Here is a 23630-nt window from a genome sequence, read left to right as displayed (position 1 = left end):
ACTAAAATACATTACACATGATTCTGAGATGGGCACAATGGATATAACTTTAGATATATATGTTACACATTTGTGGCTCCCATGGACATATACACTAAATTTTTCTCAAAGACAGTATAGCAAGCTAAGGTCTGTGCAGTTCCATTGTTCTGGTGTCTGGTGGTATCGGGTCTGGTGGCTTAGTGGACTAATGCGTCCACTATAGGGGCCTGTGTTCGACCTCATGGTCACAGGTTCAAATCCCGGCAGGTTCACTCAGCCTTTCATCCAAAATTCTGAGGTCGATAAAATGAGTACCATTGAGTTGGGTAACAATAAAACATCTGTTATTCAGCGCCAAGATGCCTGCGGGTGAACGTGCGCTTTACAAATACTTATGTTATGTTACACATGTTATTGTTGAGCCCGGTTTACCGGGCACCAAGGCACTCAGGGCTTACTATGCTCCAATCGCATCAACTGGAGTGTTCCCCGCTGGTGTCCTGGGGCCTCAGTACTAGTGGACCCAAAATTGAACAACCAAGTACTCCTCTCCAGCACTTGACCCTCTCAGGGTAGTGAGATAGAACAGTCCAAGGCTTCCTCGAGGAGGTGAGGTGGGTTTAGACATTCAGAATACAGTGCACACCGTACTACCAGCTAAGAACATCAATGTCCAGTCAGTGCTTTACTTTTTAAAAACAAAAGTACTTTAATACCCAAAAGCGAAATATACATCACCTAAAACTAAGATAAACAGTGAAAACCAGACATCTCTACATCTCTCTGGGCAAGAGTTATGCCCCAAACAGTACAGTAACATACCAATCATTGTATTGCAATTATGTAGTTTAAGCATATGATGTGAAGTCAAATGTTCAGATCAGCCCCAGAGCCCACCACCCAAAAAACAGGAGTACCCTCCAATCCTTAGTTAGGACACCCCTGTAGTAGCATCAGAGATCTGATCACAGTTGCAAATACTGTCGAAAATTGTGTTCATCTCAGCAGCAAATATCTCTGTACAGACTTACACCAAACTTAGCATGAAATAAGAGTTTAAGTAGAAAGCCATGCTTTTGTTAATTTGGTGTAAATCTGTTTGGTAATTTTCAAGATGGCCCAGTGGATCATCCCAGTAAGCTTTAAGGGTTTACCACTTTTGAATATCTCTGTTGATTCAGTGATTTGTAACTCCTGTCAATTACATTTGATTTTTTTTTAATGTGATTAGCTGACGAAGGGTTAGAATTTTTGTTCGCCATCTTCAAAGTCTTGCATCGATTAATATTCACTACTTTGAGGCAGTGGAAACATATTTTCAATTGGAATACGAGTATCATGATAAGTTTCAAATTCCAGGCGAATGAAGGGGGCTGGCTACATGTAAAACCTAAGTATCAAAGCCGGGAAAAAACTGAAAAAACTGTGTTTGATTTGAGAATCAAAATGCAGTGAGGCAAGCCACCATTTCAAGTAGTGGATTTTTTTGAAAATATTTCAACTTTTCCTAAGGTCTAATTAAAGTGAGAAAGACATCGAGGCAGAGACAGGCTGAAAGAGGAGGCCTAGATAAAATCACTGCGCATTGTAGCGCGGAGGTCAGGTTTCTGGCTCAGGTTTGCAAAACTATTGAAATTTGCCAGTGATGGTATGCAACCTACAGAAGGAACATCATAACTCAGGTTGCCCGCCATGCACAAACCACCCGTTTGCAAAGGGCCTTGGAAAAAAATGTAATCAAGTAAGAGTTCATCTTTTCTGGCGACCTGAATTATGGCTTTGGTTGTGCAGATTGCATAATACAACATCAAGGGTGAGAGTGGGCAGGCCTGTCTCATCCCACTGCGGACATGAAAGAGATCTGATAAAAAGCCTCCGCAGTGAGTCTGTGGCATTGAGAGGGTCATCAACACGATTGCACTCCTTCGCAGCATCCAAGAAAAGTGCCAAAATATCATCATGAAGGTGCAATGGGCTATGAGGAGTTTGCAGGCCTTTAGTGTCACGGTGCACTAGACTATAAGGCTAGTGGAAGTAACGCCACATGATCTTTGATACGTGTCATCACTAATTTCTAATCAATAATTATTGTATTTTTTAAACATGTTTTATTTAAAACTGCGTTTCCACCAAAACAGCTAGAAAAGCAAAGGCGTGCCTACTTTTAAAACCGCTGCTGTGGCACTGGTTACATCACAAGGACTGCAATGTACCAGCAGATTGGTACACCCAGATGCCCCAGGCACGACTAAAGGTGCGCTCCACGTTCTGCACAAGCTGCAGCTTCCTTACCATGCCGCCTGAAAGGTTCTTACAGAAATGTTGTGAGACTGAAGTGTGAAGTAATGGGTTAAAAAGAAGAGGGGACAACCTCTTAGCTTTCATGCGCAAACATCCTTATTCGTACTGATGCATGCGCCTGAGTGGCTATGTGTATGATGCAGTTGGCTGGCATTCACCCATTTAATATTTTCACACTCTTAGCGGCGGATTTATGAAAAGTAGCGCCCCCTTAACACTAACATATGTGCGGCGCACCATGGTGGTAGTTAGGGAACTAGAGTCAGAATTTTTTACGCTGGTTCGGAGCTTTGCAGGATTAGTGTAAAAAATGTTGATGATAATACTGCAAAGCCCATTGAGGCCCATGTAAACAATGGTGTGCCCTGTTTTAACGCCTGCTCTGAGCAGGAACGCCCCCTTTGCATACATTATGACTGGCGCAGGCATAGTGTATCGCAATGGCTTACAAAATGGCGCAATGCATGCATTGCACCACTTTGTAAATCTGATGTTTCGATTTTGGTCTTCTTGGGCCATATTAGCATTAAAAAAAAAAAACGCTAATGTGACACAAGGAGGTGCTAGGAGCTCTTAAATCTGCCTCTTAACATTTTATTAGCAGAACTTGTGAAACTTCATGGACGAAGCTAAGGTGTCCATCATTCCTTACCAGAAAAGCTTCTTGAATCAATTTAAATTGTGATTGCGTTGGAAAACCATATATAAAAACCTGTCTCTCGTCCAAATGTATACAAACGTCATTACTGGATGAGTATCCACAGTACAATTATGGCTTTACTAAAAATATCACCAATGCAAGCGATGTACAGTATTTATAAATGAAGCCATACGGAATGGAGCTATGCAGCATGGCATTTCAGTGTAACTTTTCATGATTGACTCTACTTTTTAACTGTTAATAGCTTTGATATTCTCTTTTGTCAGATGCATTTTTATCAAAGGTAGTTAATCTTTCAGGGGCCATTGATTCTGGCTTCTGTAGTTAACTATTGTTGTTTGTGTGTTTATAAACAAATGCATTTTTTTCTTGATTTCCAGTATAAACGCACACAATATATGTAAGGAGAATGTAAACATTAGACATGTGTGAAATCTTTGTTATGTTAGTAAAATTTGCGAGGTTTTGACAAATGTCTTGTAAAAATAGAGAATACCTTAAAAGGGACCTCATGTATCCCTTACATGTCAGTATCTACTTCGACCTTTGAACCGGAGGTGAGCTGGTACATTCAATTATGCCAGATCGCACAATGTTTTGCAGTTCTTGTCAATACAACCAAGTTGGGGCGGTTCCTCCTAAAGAGCGGAGGAGCGTCTTCCTACCTGCTGCAAGCGCAGCAGGCAAACACAAATAAATAAAATGCCATAATAATGCCATTTTATTTTGCCACCAGCTCGTGCTGTGTACGGCGCGAGAATGAGGGCAGGGGGCGGGCTGAATCCCGCGATTGCAGTACTGCTGCCCCTTTCAGTGCACATGTGGGGTTGGCCAGCTGTCTTGCTACGGCCAGCCTCACATGTGCACTGTAGAACAGGCAATGCCAGGCTGTCAAACAGTCGGGGGGATTACTGGCACAGGCCCCCAACCTCAAAATGAGCACTGGGTTAGCCTGCTCCCACCAATCCTGGAGGTGCTCTCATGCTGAAAACAGCATGAAAGCAGCTCCAGGATTGGTTGGATTTACGGTCCACTGAGCAGGAAGGAAGTCCTTCTATTCCTGCTCGTGGACGCCAGGGGAGAAGTGCCACACAGGGGGGAGCCGCAAATATGGTGAACTTGGCGCCATCGCGCCCCATCATATTTTAGTCCCGCAGGCCACCACTGGAACACAGAAGAGTCACACAGAGCCTTTTCTAATAAGATATAGGGGGTTATTACAACTTTGGAGGAAGTGTTAATCCGTCCCAAAAGTGACTGTAAAGTGACGGATATACCACCAGCCGTATTACGAGTCCATTATATCCTATGGAACTCGTAATACGGCTGGTGGTATATCCGTCACATTTGGGACGGATTAACACCTCCTCCAAAGTTGTAATAACCCCCATAATGTTTCTGCTATCTTCCTCAGCGCTAGCATACAAGCAGGTTGCCTAGTGCCACTCACATATCTGAAGGTGCAGAGGTGTGTGTATGTTGTCTAGCAAAGGTTTTGAAATACAATGCCTAGACAAACTTTTAAACTTTTCACACATTGGTTGTGTGCTGTACAGTGGAGCACATATGCAATGCAGGATCAATCAGGATTTACTGCCTGCTTCAAGGAGGTATTTATTGGGTGCTGAGTCATGTTTAAAATGTTATAACCATGGTTGATATCATTGAATGCCCATGTAAAAACCATGGGACACCTCCTTGACATAAAGTAGCACCAAGCAGCGCGAAGTGCTATTTTCGCTAATTTAAGGGCTAGTTTCTAGTGCAAATACTTTACCAACACTTTGCACGTCTTTTCATAAATCTGTCCTGAAATTTCTCAGTTTCACACAGGGGCTTACATACCTCAAGCTATTTAAGACAAAAGAGTTAACATATTATACTGAAAACATTTTAATAATTTGAAAGAAGGGCAAGTGCCGACAAGCAGGTTGGATGTGCAATTATTTTTTAGAATATTTCAAACTGTATTTGTCTTAAAAAACGCTAGTTTTGAAATGCAACCCTTCTTGAGAAATATAGTCACAGTATAACCCTTGATCTGGCTCGAAGTGTATTCATTGTGATCCACCCTCTTACAGAAATGCGGCAGAGGCCTGTACCGGGCCTTCTCTGGCGTATGTCTACCCTGCAGCTGCAACGACAATTCGAAGACGTGCCTGGATGGGTCTGGAGCCTGTGTGGTAAGTCCCTTCTCTGCCTCGTCTCCTTGGCAGACGGCTCTGGCGCGTGCTTGCTGTTGATTTCCTCGTATGCTACACTAAACCTCATGATAAGTGCTCGGCATTCCTTTCTTTCATCCCGATAAGGCATGTCAGGCAAAGTGCTTCTCAGTGTGAGTGACTGTACTGAAACGACAACCATATGCTCTAGCATCAGCGAGTCTCCTTTCCAATGAATATGGACGGCCCTTCAGGTTTTTATGTGAAGGCTGAAACATTAATCCGACGAAAGAGTAAACGTCCGCAGTAACCTTATAGTCTGCCATCTGTTTTGAGTCATCCTCAGTTGCATTGACTAATTAAGGGCAGTGCTTAATTTGTAAATAAAAACGTGCCGGTGCCCAAAGCTCTCATCTGAAACATGCAGCTGCTGCAATTAATTGTGCGAGCATGGAATACTGAGGCAGCGTAATCCTGAAGCAATCTCGGGCCTCTTTAATACATTTAGAGCCACTCCCCCCCCCCCCCCCCCCATTAGCTCACTCTTGTAGCTTTCTGCTTTCTTCCTTTGTGACCAGTTTTCATTTTTCTCTTCCTCTGTCTTTCCCATATGTGTCTTTTGCTCGCAGTAAATGCTTGAGGCAGAAAATAAGTGCCGGCCCTCAAAAATAAGTGCCGGCCCTCAAAAATAAGTGCCGGTGCCCCGCACCGGAAACCACCGGCGCAAATTAAGCACTATTTAAGGGGCTTTATAATGGACAACACTAATTTAAATGAATATGTAACAATTGAATGCGTTTCATCAGGTTTCAGCCCAAATCTTATTTACATCACAAGTGTTTCAAGAAAAGGTATTTTCAAGAAAAAGTGTGCTTAATACCACAATGACTCCTAATACAGTCATCTATGTATATGTATCATTCTCAAGAAAGAGAAGCAAATGGAAGATACTAGAGCTGATAATTACAGCCACAAGGATGGACAAACATATGCGAAAATATTTCAGTAGTGGAGATAGAGATCTGTGTCTCTCCTTTGTTTAAATACTCCACTCTACCAAGAATTCACCAGTCCAGACGGTTAAGTATATAATTGATTCAGCTGGCTATGAAATGTTATATCTTTTTAGTATATATCGGGTTATTTTTTCTAATTTTGGTGATATTTGGTTGTAAAGTGAAAATTAATCAGAGAGAGCCACTCGTGAGGTCAATAGCTAAGTCTTCCTGAAATGATGGACTTTTTCAGTACACACAGATAGCAAAGCATACAAAACGTAATCAGTGATTCTGGTCACAAAATCTAGCAGAATTAATTGATGGACAATATCTCGTGTCAAGTTGTTTCACACATTACACAATAGCAATGGCTTGTTAGCAGCCAGCAAAAATCTCGGACAGTAACTCTGAATCTTCTATGTGCCTGGGTCACATATATCCATCAATGCATGTGCAGTTTTACAGCAACATTTCTAATCAAGCAGCTTGCACTAAATCTAGTGCAATTTTGTACCAGCATGTCTTGATTAAATAGATGAGACTGGTACAGTACAACTTTGTGCAGTATGTCGGCTAGACTAAAAGACTGAGGTAATTTTCGACCTGGTAATTCTGCGCAAATATCAGTTTCACACTTGTCAGGCAATGCAAACGTCAATGACAAACTGAACCGACACTAGTGCAAACTATAAAATGTGCAAAATTGCACCAGGGCCAATGCCAGATGAGGTAAGGCCCATATCAAAATGGCGTCGGGGCCCAGATCATGTCCGGTGTGAAGCACAAACAAACAGCATGATTCCATTAACTTTGACTTCATTTTTCGTTGTGCTAATTATAATGGCAGTTTCAGAGTCATTTTCAAATCCCCAAAACCATCTCTTCTTTGTGACTTAATGTTGGAAATGTCGCTGTATCGACAGGAAAATCTCAAGGATTTTGGGGGCCCTAGGCTAAACGCATGTTGAGAACCCCTAATCGGAATAGCTTTGAATTTATGATCCAGTTTCAGCTCTTTCATGCCCTCTTTGGCCAGGTCACTGACAATGACAGGCCCATTCATCCAAATTCTATATGTGTTTATATCTAATATTCAGGGATAGTGAGGTATGTTTTCAATAAGGTAACTCAGCAGCAACTCACAAATGTTAGTGCAAATAATCTCTGTGCACCCTCCCATTTGTCATATGAGAGGTCCTGTTTTGATCTAAAAGAAACTTTTTTAAAGCTGTTGCATGCAACTTAAACACAGCATTTCTCTGCAAAATGTCTGTAAAATACTCTCACAGATCTTGGCACATTAAAAATAAATGAAAGGAAAATGGGATTTAAAAGAAAACTGTGTTTAATAATTATTCAAGGTCATAAGGACAAGACTCTTCAGAACAGATCTGGCTTCATCAGCACTTTGCCCATGCCTTAAAACCTCTCTGTGTATTGGTCGTATGTGCGAATGACTAACGATAGGATTTGAAGAGGCAAACACTACCTAGAAAAGTTCTGACCCTGACTGTATTGTGCAACAACTCAGCAACCCTCTGCCTGCGTTAATGGAGAAGACCTGGCAGTCACTGCAGTGAGGTGGCGACAGTCTAACAGAGATAATCCAAATGGAGAGAAAATGGAGGTAGGCTTATTCGGACCTTGAAGGAAGATGGCTGGTGGAGCCTGGAGATGGCAGATTTGTTGCTGCTCGGTTTACGTGACAGACAATATCAGCGTGATATAGTTTAAGTAGTCAGTGAGACAGAGTGAGACTCAGAGCTTCCTGGTAAGCAACTTCACTTTGTGCTTTAAGGAGCCTGCCCTCCTTAAGTTCACTGCATGCCCTTCAACACTTTAACATCAGGATGAAAATAGGATTAATTGGACCTCTGGCTCACAAGTGCAGCATCAAGCTGTAATCACACTTAAGCACCACTGAAACTATACAGAATTAGCAGAGCACACAATATACCTACACACAATTGCTGCATATGTGATCCTGCATACATAATATGGCAGTCTGTCATGCAGTTTCAATTCCGTGTGGCCCTAGCAGGCTGTTTGACCCATTTCAGTTGAAAAGATAAAATACCTTGACAGGAACAATCAATGTCTTATTTTTCCTAGTGCACCTCTAGAGAGAAGGCCCAAAATATGTGGAAATGTGGAGATCAGCAAAATGAGGCAGAGAAAATCAGTCATCTTCATATATCCTTTCCATTGTCTGTGCAAGCTCCATGGAGGAGTTGCAGGTTCCACAGTCAAAAAAGTAAAGCAGAAGTGGTCAGGACAGCTGGCTATCACAGCCTTTTACATCTGTTACGCTCCCTCAATACCTCCGGTAAAAGTGGTTGAGAGGGCACCATCTCCTTTGGATCCTGAGAGATCTGAGCAGGGGTGGCTCCTCCGCAGTGGCAGAGGTGCATCACCCCTTCTGGCTGAGCCAGCAGATAAAAAATAAAATAATAGCTTGCTACAATTTTATTTTTCATAATTTTTCACATCTGCTTGCTCAGCCAGCAGAGTGTACAGGGATGGCCGGGGCTGGGCCATGGGACGTGGCAGGGGGGAGGAGGGGAGTGTGCACTAAGTGCGCCTGTGTGTTTGGTTGGCCGTCTGAGGCAGGCCAAAAACACCTGCACACTTAGGTTTCTCCAACCCGACTGTATCTGCTGTATACACAGCCGGGCAGGAGACACAGCACAGACCCCAGGGTTGTGTCTGAGTGGCAGTCCGAGCCTCTCAGATTAATCTTGATGCTGCTTTCATGCTATGTTTAGCATGTAAGCAGCACCAGGATTGCTGGGGAGCCTGTGCTAGTGAATGCTGGGACACCATAAGAGGAGCGAGGCAGCTGGAGGTGGCGGGAGAAGGGTGTCGCAAAAGAAATGGTAAGTGTTTTTTTTTTTTTTTTAAATTGTTTCCCCCGTCATCCTATCCACCCGCTTGACATATGCAGCGGCCACCGCTGGATCTGAGACAAATGGTCAGTTGCTGCTAACACTGGTATCCATGACTAGAGGTAGCAACAACAGGTCTTTTCCTTCCCTTGCAACAACAAATTGGTGGAAAAAGACATCCATTACCCATTGGTGTGACATGTGGGCAGTGAAGGGAATGTCTGCTAGCCACTGCTTGTGTATGATAATGTTCATCATACTACGTAGACATATATGATTTGACCAGACACATCTGTATCTGAAGTCATTGCAGTTTACAAAAATACTAATGAAAAATATTTAGACAAAAAATTGAATGCACTTGAAAATGAGAAACACGGAATAGAGAACCTGTGTGGAAATTTTGCGACAGAGTGTACAAGAAAGAGGGCAATGAAAAGGTGAAAGGTATCACTGACGAACTGACCAGGGGCAGCTCCTCTTGCCCCCCCCAACAGCAGCTGCTGCTAACCTTTTCCCAAAAAACAACAATAAACTGTGGGGCATGTTTATAGGCCCCTAGCGCCACAGGAGCATCACTTTTCGTGACACCCCTGTGGCGCTAAGTACTGCGATGTATTTACAAGGTGACGTTAAGCCACTTTTTATGGCTTAACGTCACCTTGTAAATACGGCCTCTTCCCACGCAGCACTGTGCGTGGAAGGGGTGTGCAATGGGTGTTGCTGTGGACATGCCACAGTAACACCCATTGCATTTTGACACTGCCTCAGATTTATTAAATTTCGAAAATCTGAGGCAGCGCCACAATCTAACACTACCCCCAGGGGTGGAATTAGCAGGGTGCAACGAGGAGGAATACTTTTATTCCTCCTTGTTTTTTGCTTTTTCATTGCGTGCTGCATTCTGCAGCACACATAGAAAGATGAAAATGCCAGAAATGATTGTTTATGTGCGGTAAGGTGCCCCTCCTGCACATAAACAATCATTTGAAAATGAAGCTGTGGCACTTCTGTGTGTGCTGCATTGTGCAGCAACACAGAAGTGTGAAAGCGCCATTAGTGATTGTTTATGTGCAGGAAGGGGCTCCTTTCCGCACATAAACAATCACACCCCTCAATGCAGACATTCTTGCACAATGGTGCAAGGATGCCTGCATTGGTGCTGGCAGCTAAATATGGCGCCAGTGCAGGGGACAACACAGGGATGCGCCGTATTCACTTAAATACGGCGCATCCCAGTGTTTCTAATGTGATGCAGCACGGGGTGGCGCTGCCAATTTTGGTGCAGCGCCGCGCTGCACCACTTTTCCATAAATCTGGCCCTGTGTTTATTAATGTTTTTTGGGAAAAGCGGTGTGGCCTCAAAGGTGACGAGCAGTGAGGGGGAGTGCACAGTACTCCCCCTCAAAGTGCATGTGTGTTTGGCCGGCCATCTCGGGCCGGTCAAACACACGTGCTCAATGGGCTCTCTCCAGCCCAGCAACACAGTTGCCGCGATGGAGAGAGCCTGCAGAGGCTCCCAGTCTGCCTGGGAGAGCCCTGGCTGGGTGCTCCCAGCCAATCCTAACGCTGTCTAAGCAGGCTGGTAGACTGTACCTGCAGCCAGCAGAGGTGCGGATGGAGCAGTGCGGGGGCGGCGGCAAGTGTTTTTTAATAAACAAATGTAATTTAATCCGCCATGCGCCGCCCGCCCCTTTTGTATCTGGCGATCTGCAACTGGTACTGACTGCTTTTAAAGGACATGATCAATAGCCTGAAATATGTTTAGAAATTCTGCCCACTCCCCTAACTCACAACACCCATTCAGCCTGATCTTCATCTCGTAAATAAACTCACATTTGCTAGTTGCAAAGGTGGTATCTTAAACAAACTTATTTTTTCAGCTTACAGGCAATTGTCTGTGAAGTACCTACTAAGAGTCACTAGTTGTTAAGTTAGCTTGAATGATGTAGTGATTGCCTGGGAGAGCTGCAGAGTAGGAATGCCCATCGTCTTGGAATGAATGTGAGTGTATATGGTATTTCTATAGCACCAAAAGACCAATGGAGTCCTATACATGGCCAAAGACGAGTAAAAGTCAACAAGGTAGCTGAGTTCTGGACTGCTAATGCATTATGAAGATGTGTTCTTTTAAGAATTGAATGGCACATAAAACAAAAGGTCTTGCTGCACAGCAAGTCACCTTGCTGCGCAGTGTGACAGGGATATGGCACATTCCTGCCTTTTCCCAGCACTGGTGGACAATGTACTACCTAACGCCAATCCAGGCACTCTTGCACTATGGTGCAAAGGTGCCTGCGCTGTATGCTGGATTGTTCTTTGTGCAGAAAGGGGCAGCAAAAAGCAGAATACATAGAAAGAAGAAAAAAATAAGAGAAATAAACATATTTCTCCTTGTTGTGCTTCACCTGGGGAGGTGTAGCAGTTTTGGAGCATTCCTGGAGCATTTATTCTAAATCTGAAAATGCATCAAAATTCATGGGTGTAGCATGGGATACCCACACACCACCCATGGAATGCCTCTTTAGGGCAGAGTAACATAATGCAGCAATTTGCACTGCGTTGCATTACTCTGGCTTTATCTAGCCCCTCAAGGCCATGCACTGTTGCCTAATGTGGATTGATAAATAGCATTTAAGGCTCGTATTGCACTTGCACCCCATGGCATGGGGCAAAAGTGATGCAACACTTTGTTAAACTGCACCTGAGTTTGCAACCCTTTACTGTTGGGCAGTGCTCATGACTCCAGGGATATTGTTCCAGATCCTAGCTGCATAGATCTGACTCAACATGTTTGAAATATTCCAAGTAGTGTGGATTGGAACTTCAAAAGAGGATAATTTAGGACTATGTTTGTTTGCGGAGGGGCTGTGGTATGTGCATCACACAAGAGCTAAAATAATTCTACATGCAACATGTGGGTGGATGCTTGGAAGGGGAACATATATAACCAGCACTTCACATACCAAGACAGGGAAGTTTTGTCAAATTGTGCCGGGTAATTACGAAATGTGTGCCCTCTGCCTTTGAACTACCTTAGGTAGTCACATCAAGGGGAAACCATTCACATTTTATTAATTTACTGTTATAAATGAAACTCTCCCTTAAGAGGATTTTGATTTCACCAGAGAGTGAAGTAGATGCCATGTCATATGCTGTTGTGTATCCAACAGAGCCAGCCACTGACAGACAAGGAAGACAGTATCTATTTGACAAACATGTTCTACTCATTATCCCCACTCTGTTGCTGCATAATGGACCATCTATTAGTAAAGGTTTTCCTCTCTGGAGGTATGCAAGTAATCCAAACTGCTAACCCATGTTTTGCTAGGAGGCTGGGGGTTACTAATTTAGCTGTATACCAGATTAACACATGCCTGATGCAGATGTAGGCACCCCAAACTTGGGGCCAGAGGGCATCTCAGAAGGCTGTAATGTACAGTAGAATCCCCTAGGGTCTCAGCTGTCATCTTTAAGTTTATGGAAGAAATTCCACAATTGCAAATTAGAAATAATGGCTAGGAGGTGGAAGTTCCAGGACAAACCTACCTGCAAAGGTTACTGAATAACAAGAAAAGCCTATAGGTATTCTTATTCCCTTAGAGGCAGGTCCCCATCTTGGAAGTGTTCCTAAATGTACTTTCGAGAGCAGGAGAAAGTGTTATTTTATCCAACGAGGAGAAACGCCCACTACATTTAAAGTGGGTGTACTGGAAGAGTTTCTCCACTGGAAAAATATTTTTCAAATTGTCATATGTAGGCTATTCTTGATTTCTTTGAGAATTACATAAAAGTATTTATTTTCCTGTGAAGGTAAGCATAAAGAAGAAATCTTCTGACTTTTTTTGCTTACCTTTTGTTCGTTGGTCTAGCTGCTGGTAAAAGAAAATTGAGATGCACCAATGAGGATTTTAAGAAAACCTGCATTGAACCCTATGTTTACTCACTGTGAGTTTGTTCACTGTGTCACTGGGTTCAAGCTAGCCTGGCTGATGAGGGATGATACCCCGAAACTGGTCTCAGGATGCTTGTTTCCAGTCCTGGGAGGACCTGGCCTTGCAGCTCAGGCTGAACTGTTCCCATGAGGAGCAGGGTCAAAACTAATTTGCATTTGGCTGGGTCCAAACTAGGGTGGCGTAGTGAGAGGAAAAAAACAGTGAATTAAACCCAAATCTGTGACTGGGTGTGAATGTTTGATCTGTTCAGCATTCCATCCATTATCTTTTTTTTTTTTTTTTTTTGCCCTAAGTGGGAAGGGTATTCCCAGATATGGGTCCCATGTTCAAGATGACTCTTGATTCAAGTTAGCCTGTCTGATGAGGGGTGATATCATGAAAGTGGTCCTAAGATGCTTTTGGCTGTCCAGTAAGGACCTGGCTTGGCAGGTTGGGTTAGTCTATTCCCATGGAAGTATTTTCAAGACTGATTTGCATATGGCTGGATCCAAACTCAGGGGGATGTGAGGAGCAAAAAAACAATGGATTAAACCCAAATTAGTGACTGGGGGTAAATGCTTGATTAGTTCAGCATTCTGTCCATCATCTGCTCTTTTTGCTTTTGTTGCCTTTGGTGGGAAGGGTATGCAGAGACGTGGGACCCATGCTCACTGTGCCACAGGGTTAAAGCTAGCCTGTCTGATGAGGGGTGATATCCAAAACCAGTACCAGGATGCTTGTTTCCAATACAGGAAGGACCTGGCCTGGCAGTTTGGGCTGGACTGTTCCCATGGGGAGCAGGGTCAAGACTGATTTGCATATGGGTGGGTCCAGACTGGGGTGGCATGGTCAGCAAGAAAAGATGAACTAAAATCCAGATCATTGACTAAGGGGTGAATGTTTGTTTTTTTCAGCATTCTGTCCATCATCTGGTCTTTTTGCTTTTGTCACCCTAAGTGGGAAGGGTATGCCAAGAAGTGGGTCCTGGCCTCACTGTTCCACTGGATTCAACTTAGCCTGGCCGATGAGGGGTGATACCCCAAAATTAGTCCCAGGATGCTTTTTTCTGGTCCTGGTAGGACCTGGTCCCGTAGTTTGAGATGGACTGCTTCGATCGGGAAAAAGGACAAGACTGATTTGCATATGGGTGGGTGCAAACTGGGGTGGGTGGTGATTAAAAACACATGGATTAAACCTAGATCTGTGACTGGGGGTGAATGTTTGATTTGGTCAGCATTCTGTCCATCATCTGTTCTTTTAGCTTTGTTACCCTAAGTGGAAAGGGTATACCCGGAGGAGGGCCCCGTGTTCACTATGCCACTAGATCCAAGTTAGCCTTGCCAATGAGAGATGATACTCCAAAACCAGTCCAAGAATGCTTGTTTCTCGTCCAGGGAAGATCTGACCTGGCTGTCTGAACTGGACTGTTCTCAGAGGGAGAAGGGTCAATACTGATTTGTAAATGGCTGGGTCCAAACTGGTTTGGCGTGGTAAGTAAAAAAAAAAGAATGTTACTGGGGATGTATGTTTGATTTATTCAGCATTCCATCCGTCATCTGTTTTTTTTGCTTCTTTCACCCTAAGTGGGAAGGGTATGGCCAGATGTGGATCCTGTGCTCAAGGTGTCAGTGGATTCAAGCTAGTTTGGCTAATGAGGGGGCATACCCCCAAACCATACCCAGCATGCTTGTAATGGTCCAGCGACACCTGGTCTGGCAGTTCAGACTGGACTGTTCTTATGGAAAGAAGGGTCAAGATTGATTTGCATATGGCTGGGTCACGGGTTGTAGGAGGCTGGCCTGGCTTGTAGTGGGTACCAAGGGGTACTTACACTCTGTACCAGGACCAGTTATCCCTTATTAGTGTAGAAGAGGTGTTTCTAGCAGCTTAGGCTGATAGAAGGTAGCTATGGAGAGCAGCTTAGGCTGAACTAGGAGACATGCAAAGCTCCTACTATACCACTGGTGTCATATGTACAATATCATAAGAAAACACAATACACAGATATACTAAAAATAAAGGTACTTTATTTTTATGACAATATGCCAAAAGTATCTCAGTGAGTACCCTCAGTATGAGGATAGCAAATATACACAAGATATATGTACACAATAGCAAAAATATGCAGTAATAGCAAAAGGAAGTAATGCAAGCAATGTACAGTCACAATAGATTGCAATGAGAGCACATAGGTATAGGGGCAACACAAACCATATACTCCAAAAGTGGAATGCGATCCACGAATGGACCCCAAACCTATGTGAGCTTGTAGAGGGTCGCTGGGACTGTAAGAAAACAGTGAGGGTTAGAAAAATAGCCCACCCCAAGACCCTGAAAAGTAGGTGTAAAGTGCACCTATGTTCCCCAGAGAGCACAGAAGTCGTGATAGGGGAATTCTGCAAGGAAGACCAACACCAGCAATGCAACAAAGGTGGATTTCCTGACGAGAGTACCTGTGGAACAAGGGGACCAAATCCAAGAGTCGCGACAAAGTCGAGATTGGGCAGATGCCCAGGAAATGCCAGCTGAGGGTGCAAAGAAGCTGCCACCAGATGGTAGAAGCTGTGGATTCTGCAAGGACGAAGAGGGCTAGAAACTTCCCCTTTGAGGATGCATGTCACACGTCGTGAAGAAGCTTGCAGAGGTGTTCCCACGCAAAAAGACCGCAAACAAGCCTTGCTAGCTGCAAGGGTCACGGTTAGGGTTTTTGGATGCTGCTCTGGCCCAGGAGGGACCAGGATGTCGTCAATTGCGTGAGGAGATAGAGGGGGCGCTCAGCAAGATAGGGAGCCCTCACAGAAGTAGGCAGCACCCGCAGAAGTGCAGGAACAGGCACTACGAAGAGGAGTGAACCGGAGCTCACCCGAAGTCACAAAAGGAGATCCCACGACGCCGGAGGACAACTCAGGAGGTTGTGCACTGCAGGTTAGAGTGTCGGGGACCCAGGCTTGGCTGTGCACAAAGGAAATCCTGGAAGAGTGCACAGGAGCCGGAACAGCTGCAAATCACACGGTACCCAGCAATGCAGTCTAGCGTGGGGAGGCAAGGACTTACCTCCACCCAACTTGGACTGAAAAGTCACTGGACTGTGGGAGTCACTTGGACAGAGTTGCTGAGTTCCAGGGGCCACGCTCGTCGTGCTGAGAGGGGACCCAGAGGACCGGTGATGCAGTTCTTTTGGTGCCTGTGGTTGCAGGGGGAGGATTCCGTTGTCCCACGGGAGACTTCTTCGGAGCTTCTAGTGCAGAGAGGAGGCAGACTACCCCCACAGCATGCACCACCAGCAAAACAGTCGAGAAGGCGGCAGGATCAGCGATACAAGGTTGCAGTAGTTGTCTTTACTACTTTGTTGCGGTTTTGCAGGCTTCCTGAGCAGTCAGCGGTCGATTCCCTGGCAGAAGGTGAAGAGAGATATGCAGAGGAACTCTGATGTGCTCTTGCATTCGTTATCTAAAGAATTCCCCAAAGCAGAGACCCTAAATAGCCAGAAAAGGAGGTTTGGCTACTTAGGAAGGAGGATAGGCTAGCAACACAGGTAAGAGCCTATCAGAAGGGGTCTCTGATGTCACCTGCTGGCACTGGCCACTCAGAGCTGTCCAGTGTGCCAGCAGCACCTCTGTTTCCAAGATGGCAGAGGTCTGGAGCACACTAGAGGAGCTCTGGGCACCTCCCCTGGGAGGTGCAGGTCAGGGGAGTGGTCACTCCCCTTTCCTTTGTCCAGTTTCGAGCCAGAGCAGGGCTGGGGGATCCCTGAACCTGTGTAGACTGGCTTATGCAGAGATGGGCACCATCTGTGCCCATCAAAGCATTTCCAGAGGCTGGGGGAGGCTACTCCTCCCCAGCCCTGACACCTTTTTCCAAAGGGAGAGGGTGTAACACCCTCTCTCTGAGGAAGTCCTTTGTTCTGCCTTCCTGGGCCAAGCCTGGCTGGACCCCAGGAGAACAGAAACCTGTCTGAGGGGTTGGCAGCAGCAGCAGCTGCAGTGAAACCCCAGGAAAGGTAGTTTGGCAGTACCCGGGTCTGGGCTAAAGACTCGGGGGATCATGGAATTGTCTCCCCAATGCCAGAATGGCATTGGGGTGACAATTCCATGATCTTAGACATGTTACATGGCCATGTTCGGAGTTACCATTGTGACGCTATACATAGGTAGTGACCTATGTATAGTGCACGCATGTAATGGTGTCCCCGCACTCACAAAGTCCGGGGAATTTGCCCTGAACGATGTGGGGGCACCTTGGCTAGTGCCAGGGTGCCCACACACTAAGTAACTTAGCACCCAACCTTTACCAGGTAAAGGTTAGACATATAGGTGACTTATAAGTTACTTAAGTGCAGTGGTAAATGGCTGTGAAATAACGTGGACGTTATTTCACTCAGGCTGCAGTGGCAGGCCTGTGTAAGAATTGTCAGAGCTCCCTATGGGTGGCAAAAGAAATGCTGCAGCCAATAGGGATCTCCTGGAACCCCAATACCCTGGGTACCTTAGTACCATATACTGGGGAATTATAAGGGTGTTCCAGTATGCCAATGTGAATTGGTGAAATTGGTCACTAGCCTGTTAGTGACAATTTGAAAAGCAAAGAGAGAGCATAACCACTGAGGTTCTGGTTAGCAGAGCCTCAGTAAGACAGTTAGTCATCACACAGGGAAGACATACAGGGCACACTTATGAACACTGGGGCCCTGGCTGGCAGGGTCCCAGTGACACATACACTAAAACAACATATATACAGTGAGATATGGGGGTAACATGCCAGGCAAGATGGTACTTTCCTACACAACCCCCCCCAAACGAAGGACAATAAGACTAGCCATGACCTGATTAGTCTTCATTGTCTAAGTGGAAATATCTGGAGAGTCCATCAGTATTGGAGTGGGTACTCCCAAGTCAATGTTCCACTGTATAGTCCATTCCCTGTAGGGATATGGACCACCTCAGCAATTTAGGGTTTTCACCTTTCATTTGTTTTAGCCAAAGTAGAGGTTTGTGGTCTGTCTGAACAATGAAGTGAGTGCCAAACAGGTATGGCCTCAACTTCTTCAGTGCCCAGACCACAGCAAAGGCCTCCCTCTCTATGGCAGACCAACGCTTTTCTCTAGGGGTCAACCTCCTGCTGATAAAAGCAACAGGTTGATCCTGGCCCTCAGAATTGAGTTGTGATAAGACTGCCCCTACCCCTAATTCAGATGCATCAGTTTGAACAATGAATTTCTTGGAATAAGATGGGCTTTTTAGGACAGGTGCAGAGCACATGGCCTGTTTCAGCTCCTCAAAAGCTTTCTGACAGATAGCTGCCCACAATACCTTTTGGGGCATTTTCTTAGAAGTGAGGTCATTAAGATGGGCTGCTATGGAGCCATAGTTCTTTATGAACCTCCTGTAATACCCAGTGAGGCCTAAGAAGGTTCTCACCTGGGTCTGAGTTGTAGGGAGAACCCAATCTATGATAGTTTGGATTTTCCCCTGAAGTGATGCAATCTGTTCTCCACCTACCAGGTGTCCCAGATAAACCACTTTTCCCTGCCCTATCTGGCACTTTGAAGCCTTGATAGTGAGGCCTGCCTTTTGCAGGGCCTCCAAAACTTTCCACAGGTGGACCAGGTGATCATCCCAGGCGGAGCTAAAGACAGCTATATCATCTAGATATGCTGCACTAAAAGCCTCCAACCCTTGCGGGACTGTATTCACAAACCTCTGAAAAGTGGCAGGTGCATTTTTCAAACCAAAGGGCATTACTGTGAATTGGTAGTGCCCTCCAATAGTCGAAAATGCAGTTTTTGCTTTAGCATCCTCTGATAACTTGATCTGCCAATACCCTGCAGTCAAATCAAAGGTGCTTAGATACTTGGGAGATGCCAGTGTATCTATTAGCTCATCTGCCCTGGGTATAGGGTGAGCATCAGTTTTAGTTACCTGGTTGAGACCTCTGTAATCCACACAGAATCTCATTTCCCTTTTTCCATCTTTGGAATGAGGTTTTGGTACAAGTACCACAGGAGAGGCCCATGGACTTTCAGAGTGCTCAACCACTCCCAGTTCAAGCATTTTCTGAACCTCTTGTTCTATGCAGTCTCTGACATGGTCAGGCTGCCTATAGATCTTACTTTTGACAGGCATGCTGTCTCCAGTATCTATAGTGTGCTCACACCAAGAAGTGGTGCCTGGCACAGTAGAAAAGAGTTAATAAAACTGACCTAGGAGATTTATGCAGTGGTCTTTCTGCTCAGCAGTAAGACAATCTGCTAAAACTACACCTTCCACTAGAGCATCTTGTTCTGTGGAAGAGAAGAGATCAGGGAGAGGGTCACTCTCTTCTTCCTGTCCTTCATCTGTTTCCATGAGCAGGGTGAGATCAGCCCTGTCATAGTAAGGTTTTAGGCGATTGTCATGGAGCACCCTAAGGGGACTCCTGGCAGTGCCCAAGTCAACCAAGTAGGTGACTTCTCCCTTCTTTTCAACAATAATATTGGGGACCACTCCATTTGTCTTGAAGTGCTCTTGGGGCCACAGGCTCCAGGACCCACACTTTCTGCCCTGGTTGGTACTGAATCAGAACAGCCTTCTGGTCATGCCATTGCTTTTGGAGCTCTTGGCTGGCCTGAAGGTTTTTGCTGACCTTTTTCATATACTCAGCCATTCTGGATCTTAGGCCCAGTACATAGTCCACTATGTCTTGCTTAGGAGCTTTTAAAGGTTGTTCCCAACCCTCCTTTACCAGTGTTAGAGGACCTCTTACAGGGTGTACAAATAGGAGTTCAAAGGGGCTGAAGCCCACTCCTTTCTGGGGTACCTTTCTGTAATCAAAAAGGAGGCAAGGTAACAGGACATCCCATCTCCTCCTGAGTTTTTCAGGGAGTCCCATTATCATTCCTTTGAGAGTTTTGTTAAACCTCTCAACCAGTCCATTTGTTTGTGGATGATAAGGTGTGGTGAATTTGTATGTTACACCACATTCCTTCCACATGGCCTTCAAGTATGCAGACATAAAGTTGCTACCCCTGTCTGATACCACCTCTTTTGGGAACCCCACCCTGGAAAAGATTCCTTGGAGGGCTTTTGCCACTGCAGGAGCTGTAGTGGTCCTTAGAGGAATTGCTTCACGATACCTTGTGGCATGGTCCACTACCACTAAGATAAACCTATTGCCTGAAGCAGTAGGAGGGTCAAGGGGGGCAACTATGTCAACCCCTACCCTTTCAAAGGGAACCCCAAACACAGGCTTTGGAATAAGGGGAGCCTTTGGGGTGCCACCTGTTTTGCCACTGGCTTGACAGGTGACACAGGACTTACAAAATTCTTTTGTGTCCTCTGACATTCTAGGCCAATGAAACAGGGGGACAAGCCTATCCCATGTTTTCATCTGCCCCAAATGTCCATCCAAGGGAATGTCGTGGGCTAGAGTTAGGAGGAACTCTCTGTATTGCAGGGGAATAACCAATCTCCTGGCAGCTCCAGGTTTTGGGTCCCTTGCCTCTGTATACAAGAGGTTGTCCTCCCAGTAAACTCTGTGTGAGGCACTGACATCCCCATTTTGCTGTTTGACAACTTGCTGTCTTAGACCCTCTAATGTGGGACAGGTCTGCTGTGCTGCACTCAGCTCCTCCCTGGCAGGCCCCCCTCCACCCAAAAGCTCAGCAGTGTCTGCTTCCAGCTCCTCTGGTGAAGGTTCTGCACAGGGGGGAAATTCTTCTTCCTCAGAAGTTGAATCATCTGTAGAGGGAGGGATAGTAGGTAGTGATTTACCTTTACTAACCCTAGCTTTAGGGAGCACTTGGTCCATTGTTCCAGGATCCAAGTCACCCTGTCCTTTTTGCCTTTTGGCCTGAGCCCTGGTCAAAGCAAAAATATGCCCAGAAATGCCCAGCAGTGCTGCATGAGCCTCCAACTCCACTTCTGCCCAAGCTGATGTCTCTAAATAGTTCCCTAGTAGACAGTCTACAGGTAAATCTGAGGCAACCACAACTTTCTTTGGACCAGTAACCCCCCCCCAGTTGAGATTCACAACAGCCATGGGGTGGCTAAGAGTGTTGTTATGAGCATCAGTCACTTGGTACTGGTGACCAAGTAGGTGTTGTTCAGGGTGTACCAGTTTCTCTATTACCATGGTAACACTGGCACCTGTGTCCCTGTAGGCCTGAACCTCAACACCATTTATTAGGGGAAGTTGCGTGTACTTATCCATATTAAGGGGACAAGCAACTAAGGTGGCCAAATCAATGGCACCTTCAGAGACTAACACAGCCTCTGTGGTCTCCCTAACAAGACCAACCCCAACTAAATTACCAAAAGTGAGCCCAGCTACTCCCTTGGATTGGCTATTTGTAGGTTTGCTCCCACCACCACGGCTATTACTAGGGACACTAGGTGTAGCAGTAGGGGTTGTGGTAGTGGGAGGCTTGGTGCTTTTCTTTGGACAACTGGCATCAGTTGTCCAATGGCCTTTTACTTTACATAAATAGCACCATGGTTTCTTTACTTGATTAGAAGAGGATTTGGACCCACCACCCCCACCAGAGTGTTTTTGTGGGCCTGATGAAGACTCATTTTTAGATTTGTACCCACCCTTGTCTGAAGACTTACCATCCTTCTTCTTGCCATCCTTGTCACCCCCTGTATGAACTTTTCTGTTCACTCTTGTTCTGACCCATTTGTGTGCCTTCTTTCCCAATTCTTGGGGAGTGGTCAGATCTGAGTCCACTAGATATTGGTGTAACAAGTCAGACACACAGTTATTCAGAATATGCTCTCTCAGGATCAGATTATACAGGCTTTCATAGTCAGAAACTTTACTGCCATGTAACCACCCCTCCAAGGCCTTCACTGAATGGTCAACAAAGTCTACCCAGTCTTGTGAAGACTCTTTTTTGGTTTCTCTGAACTTAATCCTGTATTGTTCAGTGGTTAAACCATATCCATCCAAGAGTGCATTCTTTAAAACTGTAAAATTATTGGCATCACTTTCCTTCACAGTAAGGAGCCTATCCCTACCCTTTCCACTGAAAGATAGCCATAGGATAGTAGCCCACTGCCTTTGAGGGACCCCCTATACAACACAGGCCCTCTCAAGTGCAGCAAACCACTTGTTAATGTCATCCCCCTCCTTGTAAGGGGGAACTATCTTATGCAGATTCCTAGAATCATGCTCTTTCACAGGATTACTATCTGTAATACTGCTGCTGCCACCATGGGGTCCTAACCCCAACCTCTGTCTTTCTTTTTCTAAGTCTAAAGTTTCCCTGTCTAGAGCCAGCTGTTGCTGTTTAAGCTTCAGCCTGGACTCTTCCACTCTCAATCTATTGAGCTCCCTTTCTAACATTCTGTCATCAGGGTGGGTGGGTTGGGCATGCTTAGACACAGACGAATGGTGTGAATGAACAGAGGGAGAAATGTCCCTAACAGTTGGCACTCTAACAACTTGACCTGCAGGAATGACATTCCTACTGTGATGAGAACTCACATTAGTACCAGTTATGCTAGGTGGTCTGCTAAGGGGCAAGTTGGAAAGAATACCATCTAACATTCTTGCTGGGGCTGCCCCAGAATCAGAGTGTGAACCATCTCCTAACTTCTCAACAGATGTGCCAGCTAAGGCCTTATCATTTTCAATGAGCATGTTAATCAACAATTCTCTAGAGGGATTCTTCCCTACCCCTACAATGCAGAGACCCCTTACACCTTTCCAGCTAAGGTGGTCATAAGCAGAGCTGACCAGATCAAGGGTAGGACCTGTACCAGACATGATAGAAAAAGGTTTAAGGGACAGAAAAAGAAAGAAAAAGTTTCAGAACTTTTTAAGGAAACAGAAAAAAAACTTTTTCAACTTTTTAGAAACTTTTTTGAAAGTTTAGAGGTACTTTTCAGCACTTAGCAATAGAGTAAGAGAAGAAAAGCAAAACTTTTTGGTTAGGTGTACATACACTGAACTTGTTTTGTATATTTTTCTCTTATGAAAAGTACAAAATGACAAAGTGGTAAGTAGTTACAAGTACTTATCCCACCGCTGCACAACCAATGTAGGAGGCTGGCCTGGCTTGTAGTGGGTACAGAGGGGTACTTACACTCTGTACCAGGACCAGTTATCCCTTATTAGTGTAGAAGAGGTGTTTCTAGCAGCTTAGGCTGATAGAAGGTAGCTATGGAGAGCAGCTTAGGCTGAACTAGGAGACATGCAAAGCTCCTACTATACTACTGGTGTCATATGCACAATATCATAAGAAAACACAATACACAGATATACTAAAAATAAAGTTACTTTATTTTTATGACAAAATGCCAAAAGTATCTCAGTGAGTACCCTCAGTATGAGGATAGCAAATATACACAAGATATATGTACACAATACCAAAAATATGCAGTAATAGCAAAAGTAAGTAATGCAAGCAATGTACAGTCACAATAGATTGCAATGAGAGCACATAGGTGTAGGGGCAACACAAACCATATACTCCAAAAGTGGAATTCGAACCACGAATGGACCCCAAACCTATGTGAGCTTGAAAAGGGTCGCTGGGACTGTAAGAAAACAGTGAGGGTTAGAAAAATAGCCCACCCCAAGACCCTGAAAAGTAGGTGTAAAGTGCACCTATGTTCCCCAGAGAGCACAGAAGTCGTGATAGGGGAATTCTGCAAGGAAGACCAACACCAGCAATGCAACAAAGGTAGATTTCCAGACGAGAGTACCTGTGGAACAAGGGGACCAAG

General features: G+C 45.0%; 1 protein-coding gene across 1 annotated transcript in view; it reads left to right on the top strand.

The window, feature by feature from the left end:
• LAMA4 (laminin subunit alpha 4) overlaps window positions 1-23630 on the top strand; it is a 557086-nt gene that overhangs the window by 106072 nt on the left and 427384 nt on the right. Inside the window, exon 2 of the mRNA XM_069234539.1 lies at window positions 5026-5127. Within this exon, the coding sequence (XP_069090640.1) occupies window positions 5026-5127 (102 nt within the window). The remainder of the gene's footprint in view (window positions 1-5025; window positions 5128-23630) is intronic.

Source organism: Pleurodeles waltl, chromosome 5 (genome assembly GCF_031143425.1).
Source record: "Pleurodeles waltl isolate 20211129_DDA chromosome 5, aPleWal1.hap1.20221129, whole genome shotgun sequence".
NCBI classification, from domain to species: Eukaryota; Metazoa; Chordata; class Amphibia; order Caudata; family Salamandridae; genus Pleurodeles; species Pleurodeles waltl.
The sequence above is the reverse complement of the archived record's forward strand: the minus strand, read 5'-3'. Positions and strand labels throughout refer to the sequence as shown.